Source organism: Salvelinus fontinalis, chromosome 9 (assembly GCF_029448725.1).
Source record: "Salvelinus fontinalis isolate EN_2023a chromosome 9, ASM2944872v1, whole genome shotgun sequence".
Taxonomy (NCBI): Eukaryota; Metazoa; Chordata; class Actinopteri; order Salmoniformes; family Salmonidae; genus Salvelinus; species Salvelinus fontinalis.
The window spans coordinates 16,176,381-16,191,352 of record NC_074673.1 but is presented as its reverse complement, the minus strand read 5'-3'; the positions used below and the strand labels follow the sequence as shown (position 1 = coordinate 16,191,352).

The window sequence follows — 14,972 nt, the reverse complement described above, 5'->3', positions numbered from 1 at the left end:
ACTGTGTACTCTCTGTTTAGGGCCAAATAGCATTCTAGTTTGCTCTGTTTTTTTGTTAATTCTTTCCAATGTGTCAAGTAATTATCTTTTTGTTTTCTCATGATTTGGTTGGGTCTAATTGTGCTGTTGTCCTGGGGCTTTGTGGGATGTGTTTGTGTTCTCTGTCTCTCTCGGCTCTCCAAGTCAGGGAGGGAGGCACGAGGGAAGGTTTAAAAGGGCTTCTGAAGTTTGTAATTTACATTACAACACCTACAAAAATGTGCATTAATTATAATCCACATAATCATTTACCTTTCCTGTTGCTGCAGGATTATTTTCCCGCTGTTTCAAACTGGCTCAAATTACAATCCTTGAGGAGGCAGATTTCAGCAAACTGTAAGAATGAACTGCACAAAATTAGAAAGGGACCATATCCTTATGATATCTGTATTCCCATGAGATGTTGTTGTCCAGTCTGGTAATAGTTTTCCTGATGCATTTCTAGTTTGAATTTGAGCGGAGTTGGGAATCCTGTTGAATTGTTGTGTTGGCTGGAAACATGTTATCAGATGACAGGCATTACAGCAGCAACCAGCTGAGGATTGTTTTGCAAACAGAGCCTAGGCGCTGTTGTTCTTATGTCTTCATGATGCTGTCTTTTGATTATGTGATATCACAGCACTATGTCATCCAAAATCAATGGAGCCTTGATCAGGCCGCCCTCAGGTGGTAAGGGTAGGTAACAAAACATCCGCCACGCTGATCCTCAACACAGGGGCCCCTCAGGGGTGCGTGCTCAGCCCCCTCCTGTACTCCCTGTTCACTCATGACTGCACGGCCAGGCACGACTCCAACACCATCATTAAATTTGCTGATGACACAATAGTGGTAGGCCTGATCACCTACAACAACGAGCCTCTCGCTCAACGTGATCAAGACAAAGGAGATGATTGGACTACAGGAAAAAGAGGACAGAGCACACCCACATTCTCATCGACGGGGCTTTAGCGGAGCAGGTTGAGAGCTTCAAGTTCCTTGGTGTCCACATCACCAACAAACTAACATGGTCCAAGCACACCAAGACATTCGTGAAGCAGGCACGACAAAACCTATTCCCCCTCAGGAGACTGAAAAGATTTAGCATGGGTCCTCAAATCCTCAAAAGGTTCTACAGCTGCACCACCAAGAGCATCCTGACTGGTTGCATCACTACCTGGTATGGCAACTGCTCGGCCTCCGACCGCAAGGCCCTACAGAGGGTAGTGCGAATGACCCAGTACATCACTGGAGCAAAGCTTCCTGCCATCCAGGACCTCTATACCAGGCGGTGTTAGAGGAAAACCTTAAAAATTGTCAAAGAGTCCAGCTACCCTAGTCATAGACTGTTCTCTCTACTACAGCACGGCAAGCGGTACCCGGAGCGCCAAGTCTAGGTCCATGAGGCTTCTAAACAGCTTCTACCCCCAAGTCATAAGACTCCTGAACATCTAGTCAAATGGCTACCCAGACTATTTGCATTGCCCCCCCCCCCCCCCTCCCCTCCACACCACTGCCACTCTCTGTTGTCATCTATACATAGTCACTTTAATAACTCTACCTACATGTACATACTACCTCAACTAACCGGTGCCCCCGCACATTGACTCTGTATCGGCACCCCCCTGTATATATTGTTATTTTTTACTGCTGCTCTTTAATTACTTGTTACTTTTATCTCTTATTCTTATCCATATTTTTTTTAACTGCACTGTCAGTTAGGGGCTCGTAAGTAAGCATTTCACTGTACAACACCTGTTGTATTCAGTGCATGTGACTAATGCAATTTGATTTGATTTGATCATGGTCTCTGGGTATACAGTAAGTATATAATGCTGCCATGAAATCCCCATTGAGGAAGACTTAAGAAGGTGTGTTTTGTTTAGTAGACATACCAGGGTTTGAAATTCAAGTTAAAGGTAGGACATGTTATTGCAGTCCTGGTGTGACTGTCAACAGGAGAGTTAATTTAGTGGCTTGTACAAGCCTGCTTATTGTTGTTGGGAGTTGTTAGGTAGTGGAATGGAGCTAGCGCAGGTCAAGAGGTGGAACCACTGAAGCCAAAGTGGGCAGCATGCAGCCATAGTAAACCACTCCTAACATTATTTTATAGAAAGAGAGGAGTACTACCTACAATAACACTGTGGGGGTTGGTCACCATAAAGCTAAAGTGCAACAGAAACATTCAGCCATTTAGAGTAGGCGGTAACCCTGTTGCTTACTATACTGTACAGTCATCATGCATTCTTAGAAAGGGAGATAATATTTCAGTCATTTTGGTTTTGGCGCTGACTCTTTCTGCCTACAGTATGCCTTTAAGAGGTACCAAACAGCCACTAGCTCATGGGAAAATAGAGGGTAAGGGAAATTTCATTGTAGCTTTGCCTGAGTAAGATGCCTCTATAGTTCCCATAGCAAATGGTTTGAGCTCTCTGTTCATGTGTGTACAGTACACTACAGCTCTAGGTGCCCCGTTAAAGAGAGCTGTATTCATTCATCCACACCGTAGCAAAACACTCTGCAATGGAAAACCACAACGAGTATTTCTTCCTGGAATAGTTTAGGCAGTCCCTGTTTCAGTCCCTTTTCGTCCGTTGATGCTTAGTGAACACGACCCTGTTCTCTGTAGCCTGTGTAACATCACTTAAGAGGAAGGGAAGTGGTCATTTGTCTGTGCGACAGAGAATAGGGCTGGCTCACCTCTGCCTTGGCTTGTGTTTACAGTCAGTGTAATGACTCTAATCACTGCTAGAAATCTCCATATGGACTCTGGCATGATTCAGGAAGTGCTGTAACCAATCCCTTTCATCTTCCGGACATCTAACAGCACAGCAGGAACCTGTTATAGATTGATGCTTTGGTGCATTGTTTAACTTAACCATGTTCAACATCAATCATGGGGTACCTAGAAGGGAAAAGTAAGTATTAAGTTAAGACTTGATGAAATATGACACTGACATGCACTCACCTCACTCCTCTCCTCTCAACACCCGGTTCTCATGGGAAATGGAAAGAGAGCCTGTGACTCAACTTCCTATTTTAGATGTTAACAAGGTGACACTCCATCTTAACTCCTCCTCCACATTTACTGGACTGGTTGAACAGCGCAGACAAGAACCTCCACCGACAGTTTTTTTTCTCTACAGGACCAGAAAGAAAGAAATGCCACTCTTTTACGCCTGTTTAGTAGGTTACTACCACATAGAACACTACAGGACACACTACATTGGAGTTTCAGAGAGTTCAAGCAGTAATGGACAGTGAGTGGGTTTGGACATACATTACCTCCTAGAAAGTCAGTTGTGAAACTTCTTTCTAAGTCGACTGCCCTTTCAAATGACTTCAGAGAAACAGGTCTTTATATGTGTGCTGCCAGTACAGTCTGAGGCAGTGGCCCCCAGGACCAGGCAGTGCTATTAATGCCAGGATTATCTGAAGCTGTACAGGGAGACAAAACCCCACAAAACCCCCGCAAGCTCAGCGTTGCTGACAAGTCACAGTATGTATTTTCTCCTGCTGGGACAGACCCTTATGACAAGTACCCAAGATGATCACATGGGGCATTCCTACAGCTTCGAAGGCTTACGTCAAGACCATGTTGTTAAGACATTTCTGGAGGAGTTCTCAGGGGCTGAGTAAGACGAGCGGTATCTAACAGGGTGTTTGCATGAATGTAGTGGTTGGTTGAGGAGGCGTCCTAATGCCTCGTGTCAGCTGACTTGAGCCCAGAGAGCAAGGAAAAACTGCATTCCTCTGTAGAGGGGATTTTACAGGTCACAGGTTTCACACAACACACTATATATAATGAGGTGTTTTCTTATGCAAATCCGTGAAAATGCTCTTATGTCCTTGTTTCTGATGGGGGCCAAAGGGTCTGTTTTTGTATGTTAATGCCATGTCTCTAGGTAACAGAGCCACGTGGTAACATGTCACATTGTGGTGATGTTGAACATGTTAAGATTCTCACCTGAGCTCAGATTTTGGTGTTAACATAAAGTACCAGTACTTTAAAAAGGTTGGACACACCTACTCATTCCAGGGTTTTTCTTTATTTTTACTATTTTCTACACTGTAGAATAATAGTGAAGACATCAAAACTATGAAATAACACATATTTCACATCATGTAGTAACCAAAAAAGTGTTCAACAAAGCTAAATATATTTTATATTTGAGATTCTTCAAAGTAGCCATTCTTTGCCTTGATGAAAACTTTTCACACTCTTGGCATTCTCTCAACCAGCTTCATGAGGTAGTCACCTGGAATGCATTTCAATTAGGTGTGCCCTGTTAAAAGTTAATTTGTGGAATTTCTTTCCTTAATGCGTTTGAGCCAATCAGTTGTGTTGTGACAAGGTAGGGGTGGTATACAGAAGATAGCCCTACCAAGTCCTTATTATGGCAATAACAGCAAATAAGCAAAGAGAAACGATAGTCCATCATTAATTTAAGACATGTAGGTCAGTCAATATGGAACATTTCCAGAACTTTGAAAGTTTCTTCAAGTGCAGTCGCAAAAACCATCAAGCGCAGGAAAGGAAGACCCAGAGTTACCTCTGCTGCAGAGGGTAAGTTCATTAGAGTTACCAGCCTCAGAAATCATCAATTAACTGCACCTCAGATTGCAGCCCAAATTAATGCTTCACAGAATTCAAGTAACAGACACATCTCAACTGTTCAGAGGAGACTGTGTGAATCAGGCCTTCATGATCAAATTGCTGCAAAGAAACCACTACTAAAGGACATCAATAATAAGAAGAGACTTGCTTGGGCCAAGAAACACGAGCAATGGACAATAGACCAGTGGAAATCTGTCCTTTGGTCGCATGAGTGCCAATTAGAGATTTTTGGTTCCAACCGCTGTGTCTTTGTGAGATGCAGAGTAGGTGAACGGAGGATCTCTGCATGTGTGGTTCCCACCATGAAGCATGGAGGAGGTGTGATGGTATGGGGGTGCTTTGCTAGTGACACTGTCTGTGATTTATTTAGAATTCAAAGCATACTGAACCAGTATGGCTACCACAGCATTCTGCAGCGGTGCACCATCCCATCTGATTTGTGCTTAGTTGTCCAGTAGAAAAATCCTTTGTTTTGGGACAGTGATCCAAAACACACCTCCAGGCTGTGTAAGGGCTATTTGACCAAGTAGGAGAGTGATGGAGTGCTGCATCAGATGACCTGGCCTCCACAATCACCCAACCTCAACCCAATTGAGATGGTTTGGGATGAGTTGGACCGTAGAGTGAAGGAAAAACAGCCAAGCTCAGCATATGTGGGAACTCCTTTAAAACTGTTGGAAAAGTATTCCAGGTGACTAACTCATGAAGCTGGTTGAGAGAATGCCAAGAGTGCAAAGCTGTCATCAAGGCAAATGGTGGCTACTTTGACGAATCTAAAAACTAAAATATATTTTGATTTGTTGAACACTTCTTTGGTTACTACATGATTCCATATGTGTTATTTCATAGTTTTGATGTCTTCACTATTTTTCTACAATGTTGAAAATAGTCAAACTAAAGAAAAACCCTTGAATAAGTAGGCGTCCAAACTTTTGACTGGTACTGTATGTCTACTACTATTCCACCAGCTACCTCATATTAGAAACCATGTTGGAAATGGAACCGCCTTCCAGCCGGCAGTTGTCTGGGCTTTGGCTGCAGCCTGTAATACTGTATCTGACACAGAATGAAGCTCAGACAACAGTGCAGTGCAGTGCAGTAGAAAAAGTGTGTTCCCATACCAGGATTCAAACCTCGGTGTAAACAAAGAATCCTAACCGCTAGACCAAGGTTCCCCAACTGGTGGCTGCGGGCCGAATTTGGCATGCGGGTCATTTTATTTATTCTAAGAGAACCAAAAAAATAAATATATATTTTATTTTTTATTGTTGGACATAAAAGACTGTAAAAACACCAGCAAATCCGCTCAAAGTGATTTAAATTGAGAGCATCTGTTCCGAAGTATTCCCACGCATAATAGATGTATGTGATCATATACAAGTGTAGTCTACAAATTATTTGTAAATATCTTTTGGCACCGTAACCATCCGCTAAAGAAAAAATCAGCCCGTTGCTGAATCTAGTTGATGATCCCTGTGCTAGACCATACGGAAAGATATGACAAAACACAAGACTTGTCTTATTTCTTCTCTTTTATGCGGTCAGTGCAGGTGAATCGTTGGTTGGTTAAGTTGTTTAGCCTGTTCAGTAAGTCTTCCTTCCCCTCCGCCCATTCTTGTCTCCTCTTTTGTCTGTGTGTTTTTGCAGGTTAACCTTCGCTCCCCGGTGAACAATGAGAGCTATCAGGAGCGTCTGGTTCGCCTAGAGGGGGACAAAGAGTCTCTGGTTCTCCAGGTAAGGTGCTCCTGTTTTCTCTCAGCCCTACCGTGTCTCTTGCAGGATCAGAGTTTCGCATTTAGAGCACAAGTGGGACTGGGGGGGGGGGGGGGGGGGCTTTGGGGGGTAGAGAGAGAATACCTGACCCCTTTTTTATTGTTTACTTCACTTTTGTTTATTATCTATTTCACTTGCTCTGGCATTGTAAACATATGTGTCCCATGCCAATAAAGCCATTTGAATTGAATGAGAGAGAGAGGGAGAGAGAGAATCCTTGCTGTTAAATGAAGAGAGAAGTATATCACATAAATGTGAGACTGTCCAGGGCAGGCAGTGGGGCTGGAGGCTGTTGTGTGTAGCACAGGAGCTCAGTCACACAGTACGCCCCTAGTTTCCTGTTTTTCCCAAACAAACGTGTCTGGACAATGCCTCTGTCTTTGGTTGTACTGTGATTTGTCCCAATGCTCCATGCTTTTTTACATCTGTGTAATTGGTAGCTTCTACATCTGTAATCTAGGCTAGACATATTTTCTCTCTTCCTACAGTAGTTCCTCCTCGGGCTCTGTCATGTCTTGTTTGCCTCAATGTGTGCTGCTCATAACTAGCTTTATCTCAGCCTTGTGCCAAAGTAATGTAGCCCTTTCTTTTGCACATGCCAACACATTCCTCAAGCACCTCTGACAAATGCTGCTGATTGGCCAACGGGCTTGTGCCGGTTGACTGATAAAATGATTGGCTGCTACCTCCCCCAAGGTGCTTTATCTTTACTGCTTTACTGCTTCGCTCTCCTTTTAACCTGCTTCCATGTGGGCTGGCCAGAGTGGGCTGGCCAGAGTGGAATGGCCAGAGTGGGCTGGCCAGAGTGGGCTGGCCAGAGTGGGCTGGCTGTTGTGGGCTGGCCAGAGTTGTGGTTGTGGGCTGGCCAGAGTTGTGGGCTGACCCACCAAGACAAAGAAAGAGGTAAAGTTTACTCAGCTCAGTTTTTGTAATTCAGTGAACCATGTCAAGTCAAGGGCAGGTTAGGTTATCTTTCATGATATTTCACATTGGCTGTTGACATAGAGTTCTACTCCGGCTGAGGAATGAAGTGAAACTACCTGTGTGTTGTCAGAGGAATTAGTACTATTAGCATACAGGTAGTTCCAGAGCAGGTGAGAGGAGCTATTTGTCAATGTGAGTGAGTGAGTAAGGTGTCCTGTGTGTGGGTTGTAGGTGAGCGTGCTCACAGACCAGGTGGAGGCCCAGGGAGAGAAGATCCGAGACCTGGAGACCTCTCTGGAGGAGCACTACCACAAACTCAACTCCACTGAGGAAATGCTACAGCAGGTAAGAGAGACACTACCACTACTTTATCTGTGCTCAGCGTATTAGCATGGAGAGCTAAATATTGATGTTGTCAACCTCTACTTGTTTCCTAGATAAACATAGTCTTGTTTTAGTCTTAGATTAATTGAGTTGACTGTATTTTGTAAATGTGTGATTTATAGCAAGTTTAAAGATTACAATGTGCTGTAGCTTAGTGACAAATGAAACCAACAACCTGTTATTTTTCTGTTTCCTTTCGTGGGCAGTAGGTGTGTGGTAAATTAGTAACAAGAGGTGTGGTTTCATGCATGACATTCTTACTAACATAAGATACTGACGCTTCCTGTGAGTGACTCACCTTGATTGCACAAAGTTTGTCACTCAGGAGATGGAGGGATAGCTTTCAAAGTTCACTATCTTTCGATCTTACAAGCTGACTGACTCCATGGCATTATAAGAGCAGAGATATTTATGATAGTGGCCTCCACTAATAGCAGACTGCATAATCTATAATTACAGCATATTCTTTCTGAAGCTAGAGCAACACATAAAAATGGAGGGAAAAGAAGACTTTCTCAAAATGTCCTCTCGATGCACACAGTTTAGGTGCACTGTCACGATCGTGTGGGGGAGAGACGGACCAAAACGCAGCATGTGGAAAATAAGCCATCTTCTTTTTATTATGAAGAAGGAAAAACGAAACAAAACACTTACAAACTAACAAAACAATCGTGAAGCTATAAACGTAGTGCACACACACACAGGCTACAAACGTTCACCATAGACAATTACCCACAAACAGCTAAAGCCTATGGCTACCTTAAATATGGCTCCCAATCAGAGACAACAGAAACCAGCTGTCTCTAATTGGGAACCCATTCAGGCAACCATAGACTTTCCTATACAACTACACACAACATTAAACCATCTATACACCTTAACCCTCTAAACCATACAACACCCTAGACAATACAAAAAACACACAAACTTCCCCATGTCACACCCTGACCTAACTAAAATAATAATGAAAACAAAGATATTAAGGCCAGGGCGTGACATGCACCCATACTAAAATAAATGTAGCTGTGTGTACCAGGACAGGCTGCTAAGCAGGCTTTGGATCAAAAGTGCCTTATGCACCAGTAGGTATGAAGAAGGCAAAGTAAGTCAGTCAATGCACCATGTTTGTTGTGGAAATGTAGGGAGGGAGATCTGGTGAGAGTTTTACAGTTTGTACTCTGACTTTAAGAGATGGGAGTGAGGGGGTGTGACAGCGAGGATCCCTTGAGCTACATCTGCTTACACCTCTTCTCAGGCAGATACGTGTATTCCAAACACTGGAACGCGAAGATACCCAATTTAAGGATCAAAAAGCCCCCTGTCTTGTTTGATTTTGTCTCATCCAGCCATTTAGTTCCCCATAAATGTCAGTAATAAAAAAAGATTCAACTCTAAAGTTGACTAAAGTGAATTCGTTTTGTATCATTTTTTATTGGCCTCAAATGCCAAGCAGATTGTGTTGCTTTGATAGGCACAGGTCTCGGGGAAAACGTTTCTTCCACCTGAGAAATACCATTTCCTGTTATTACATTATCTCACAAGGTCATGCAGAAAAGAAATGCTTCATGTTGTTATATAGGAGAGACCAAAGCCACTGGTGTCTACTGTCTACAGTGCTCTGTGGTGTGGCTGGTAATTGTCAGGGACCCTAGTGTTAGACCTGCATTTTTAACCAGACATGGTCTATCTTCACATTGTTTGGCCGCATTGGAGTTTTGATGACATCTGTTTGAACAATGAGCACGTTTACATGCACAGTAATAATTCGATATTAAACTGATTATGACAGTAAGCAGATTATTAATCTGTTTATCTAAATCAGCATAAGGTCAAAATCGAAGTAAGCATACACTGATTAAAACACCTGGTTTTCTGATCAATCTTTCAAATGATTAGGACAGGTAAACACCTTCATCGTCGTTCCAGCATTTGATCTACGCATGGTCTAGCACCAGCCGAGCGAGCCTCCCTCTTTAGCACAAGTGAAGTGAGTTTGGAACAACTGTATGAGTCTTAGAAGTCGTTTTGACATACAAACTTTATATGTCCGAACACAGAATCAAATATGCTTCACAAAAATAACATGGTCGCTGTGGAAGAATGTTTATTTTGATTGGTGATTTTCTGCATTTATCAGAGTGCTGTTAGGAAGCCTGATTTCAGATGTGTTCATCTGATTGTCCACAATAATCACATTATTGTGTGCATGTAACCATACTCATTGTGTGTGGTGTGATTAGGCCTGGTCAATTTATAGATTGATCTTTGTCACTACTGTTCAGAACCTGGAATGAAGATGGCTATTCTGAGTCTCCAGAGAATGCTTATCAGTATCTGCTGCCAGTTCCAGCAGCTAATGGATGATTGTGTTGGGCAGATTATTTCACCAATAGACTCATCAGACCTATACTTACTCAGAGCCACATGCCACTGAGAGATGCCACTGAGAGATGCCACTGAGAGATGCCTGTAACGGCTGTCGCTCTCCTCATCCTCGGATGAGGTGAGGAGAGAAGGATCTTCAGACCAAAACGCAGCATTTGGGAAATAAGCCATCTTTATTATAAATACGATGGCAACACGAAACGAAACAAAACACTTTCAAAACTACAAAACAAGAAAACGACGTTGACGAAACCTGAACATAAACTTACATAACTAAACATAAACTTACATACAGGAAACAGACGACATCGAAACGAAACGAAACAAACAAACGCTACAGTCCCGTGTGGCACGAACATACATACTGACACAGGAGACAATCACCCACAACGAACACTGTGACAACGCCTACCTAAATATGACTCTTAATTAGAGGAACGCCAAACACCTGCCTCTAATTAAGAGCCATACCAGGTAACCCAAAACCAACACAGAAACAGAAAACATAGAATGCCCACCCAACCTCACGTCCTGACCAACTAACACACATAACAACTAACACAAATAGGTCAGGAACGTGACATTACCCCCCCCACAAGGTGCGAACTCCGGACGCACCAGCACAAAGTCTAGGGGAGGGTCTGGGTGGGCATCTAACCACGGTGGTGGCTCAGGCTCCGGGCGCGGTTCCCACCCCACCATAATCCATCCTAGCTTCCTCCCTCCAAGAATGTCCACCCTCTTTTTTCCCCCACAAAATCCTCTTAATAACATACCTAATAAGGACAACACCGGGACAGAGAGATAAATCAAGACAGAGGGATAGATAAGAATATAGAGGTAGATGAAGATAGAGAGGGAGATCAGGATAGAGGGGCAACTCCGGACTGAAAGGCAGCTCCGGACAGAGAGACAGCTCTGGACTGATGGGCAGTTCTGGGTATCTAGCCTTTTCAGGCTGAAGGGCAGCTCATGGCTGACTGACGAATCTCGACGCTCATGGCTGGCTGACGGCTCTCGACGCTCATGGCAGGCTGACGGCTCTCGACGCTCATGGCAGGCTGACGGCTCTCGACGCTCATGGCAGGCTGACGGCTCTCGACGCTCATGGCAGGCTGACGGCTCTCGACGCTCATGGCAGGCTGACGGCTCTCGACGCTCATGGCAGGCTGACGGCTCTCGACGCTCATGGCAGGCTGACGGCTCTCGACGCTCATGGCAGGCTGACGGCTCTCGACGCTCATGGCAGGCTGACGGCTCTCGACGCTCATGGCGCTCTGACGGCTCTGGCTGCTCATGGCGCTCTGACGGCTCTGGCTGCTCATGGCGCTCTGACGGCTCTGGCTGCTCATGGCGCTCTGACGGCTCTGGCTGCTCATGGCGCTCTGACGGCTCTGGCTGCTCATGGCTCTCTGACGGCTCTGGCTGCTCATGGCTCTCTGACGGCTCTGGCTGCTCATGGCTCTCTGACGGCTCTGGCTGCTCATGGCTCGCTGGCGGCTCTGGCAGATCCTGTCTGGTTGGCGGCTCTGGCAGATCCTGTCTGGTTGGCGGCTCTGGCAGATCCTGTCTGGTTGGCGGCTCTGGCAGATCCTGTCTGGTTGGCGGCTCTGGCAGATCCTGTCTGGTTGGCGGCTCTGGCAGATCCTGTCTGGTTGGCGGCTCTGGCAGATCCTGTCTGGCTGACGGCTCAAGCGGCTCCTGTCTGGCTGACGGCTCTAGCGGCTCCTATCTGGCTGACGGCTCTGTAGGCTCATGGCAGACGGGCGGCTTTGCAGGCTCATGGCAGACGGGCGGCTTTGCAGGCTCCTGGCAGACGGATGGCTCAGACGGCGCTGGGGAGACGGATGGCTCAGATGGCGCTGGGGAGACGGATGGCTCAGACGGCGCTGGGGAGACGGATGGCTCAGATGGCGCTGGGGAGACGGATGGCTCTGGCCGGATACGGTGCACTGTAGACCTGGTGCGCGGTGCCGGAACTGGAGGCACCGGGCTAAGGATAAGCACCTTCCTACTAGTGCGGGGAGCAGGGACAGGGCACACTGTATTCTCAAAGCCCACTCTATAACTGATGCGTGGTACCGGCACTGGTGACGCCGGACTGAGGACAAGCACATCAGGATTAGTAGGGGGAGAAGATACAGTTTGTACAGGGCTCTGGAGACGCACTGGTAGCTTAGTGCGTGGGGCCGGAACTGGAGGCACCGGGCTAGATACACGCACTACAGGGAGAGTGCGTGGAGGAGGAACAGGGCTCAGGATACGCACTGGTAGCCTAGTGCGTAGTGTAGACACTGTAGGTACTAGGCTGGGGCGGGGAGGTGGTGCCGGAAATACCGGACCGTGGAGGCGTACTGGCACTCTTGAGCATTGAGCCTGCCCAACCTTACCTGGTTGAATACTCCCGGTTGCCCGACCAGTGCGGGGAGGTGGAATAACCCGCACCGGGCTATGTAGGCGAACCGGAGAAACCATGCGTAAGGCAGGTGCCATGTATGCCGGCCCGAGGAGACGCACTGGAGACCAGACGCGTTGAGCCGGCCTCATGACACCTGGCTCAATACCCAATCTAGCCCTCCCAGTGCGGGGAGGTGGAATAACCCGCACTGGGCTATGCACTCGTACAGGAGACACCGTGCGCTCTACTGCGTAACACGGCGCCTGCCCGTACTCCCGCTCTCCACGGTAAGCCTGGGAAGTGGGCGCAGGTCTCCTACCTGCCCTTGGCCCACTACCTCCTAGCCCCCCCCCAAGAAATTTTTGGGAATTACTTACGGGCTTTTCGGGCTTCCGTGCCAGACGCGTTCCCTCATAGCTCCGGTTCCTCTCTCCGGTAGCCTCTGCACTCCCCAGTGCCTCCAGCTGCTCCCATGGCTTTTCGGGCTTCCAGCCACGTCTCCTTGCTGCCTCCTCAAACCACCGCTCCTGGGCTTTAGCTGCCTCCCTCTCTTCCTGAGAACGGCGATTTTCTCCTGCCTTAGCCCAGGGACCTTCTCCATTCATTATCTGCTCCCATGTCCAGAAATCCTTGTTTTTCTCCTGTCCCTTACTCCGTTTATTTTTCCCTTGCCGCTTGGTCTTAGCGTGGTGGGTGATTCTGTAACGGCTGTCGCTCTCCTCATCCTCGGATGAGGTGAGGAGAGAAGGATCTTCAGACCAAAACGCAGCATTTGGGAAATAAGCCATCTTTATTATAAATACGATGGCAACACGAAACGAAACAAAACACTTTCAAAACTACAAAACAAGAAAACGACGTTGACGAAACCTGAACATAAACTTACATAACTAAACATAAACTTACGTACAGGAAACAGACGACATCGAAACGAAACGAAACGAAACGAAACAAACAAACGCTACAGTCCCTTGTGGCACGAACATACATACTGACACAGGAGACAATCACCCACAACGAACACTGTGACAACGCCTACCTAAATATGACTCTTAATTAGAGGAACGCCAAACACCTGCCTCTAATTAAGAGCTATACCAGGTAACCCAAAACCAACACAGAAACAGAAAACATAGAATGCCCACCCAACCTCACGTCCTGACCAACTAACACACATAACAACTAACACAAATAGGTCAGGAACGTGACAATGCCAGTATCAAACAGTGTCTTCTTTCTATGTGTCTCAATCACAGACAGACACACACACACACACACAAATGAAATCAATCAAATCAAATATATTTATATAGCTCTTCTTACATCAGCTGATATCTTAAAGTGCTGTACAGAAACCCAGCCTAAAACCCCAAACAGCAAGCAATGCAGGTGTAGAAGCACGGTGGCTAGGAAAAACTCCCTAGAAAGGCCAAAACCTAGGAAGAAACCTAGAGAGGAACCAGGCTATGAGGGGTGGCCAGTCCTCTTCTGGCTGTGCCGGGTGGAGATTATAACAGAACATGGCCAAGATGTTCAAATGTTCATAAATGACCAGCATGGTCAAATAATAATAATCACAGTAGTTGTCGATGGTGCAGCAAGTCAGCACCTTGGGAGTAAATGTCAGTTGGCTTTTCATAGCCGATCATTCAGAGTATCTCTACCACTCCTGCAGTCTCTAGAGAGCTGAAAACAGCAGGTCTGGGACAGGTAGCACGTCCGGTGAACAGGTCAGGGTTCCATAGCCGCAAGCAGAACAGTTGAAACTGGAGCAGCAGCACGGCCAGGTGGACTGGGGACAGCAAGGAGTCATCATGCCAGGTAGTCCTGAGGCATGGTCCTATGGCTCATGTCGTCTGAGAGAGAGAAAGAAAGAGAGAGAGAATTAGAGAGAGCATATTTAAATTCACACAGGACACCAGATAAGACAGGAGAAGTACTCCAGATATAACCAACTGACATGTCTGATTCAGACAGAGGAGATCAAAATAGAGCCACGTAGCATATATATATATATATATACAAACTATATATATATATATATATATATATATACACAGTTGAAGTCTGAAGTTTACATACACCTTAGCCAAATACATTTAAGCTTAGTTTTTCACAATTCCTGACATTTAATCTGGTTCATCCTTGGGAGCAATTTCCAAATGCCTGAAGGTACCACGGTCATCTGTACAAACAATAGTACGCAAGAATAAACACCATGGGACCAGGCAGCCGTCATACCGCTCAGGAAGGAGACACCTTCTGTCTCTGTCTGTGAAGATGCTGGAGGAAACAGGTACAAAAATATCTATATCCACAATTAAACGAGTCCTATATCAACATAACCTGAAAGGCCGCTCAGAAGGTAAGAAGCCACTGCTCCAAAACCGGCATAAAAAAGCAGACTACGTTTTACAACTGCACATGGTGACAAAGATCATACTTTTTTGAGAAATGTCCTCTGGTCTGATGAAA

The 14,972-nt window shown here is 45.9% G+C and overlaps 1 protein-coding gene across 4 annotated transcripts in view; it reads left to right on the top strand.

The window, feature by feature from the left end:
* Positions 1 to 14,972, top strand: part of LOC129862162 (liprin-beta-2-like) — a 121,591-nt gene that overhangs the window by 59,477 nt on the left and 47,142 nt on the right. For all 4 annotated transcript variants that reach the window (XM_055933556.1, XM_055933557.1, XM_055933559.1 and 1 more), the window contains exons 4-5: positions 6,281 to 6,367; positions 7,562 to 7,675. In XM_055933556.1, coding sequence (XP_055789531.1) covers positions 6,281 to 6,367; positions 7,562 to 7,675 — 201 coding nt within the window. The remainder of the gene's footprint in view (positions 1 to 6,280; positions 6,368 to 7,561; positions 7,676 to 14,972) is intronic.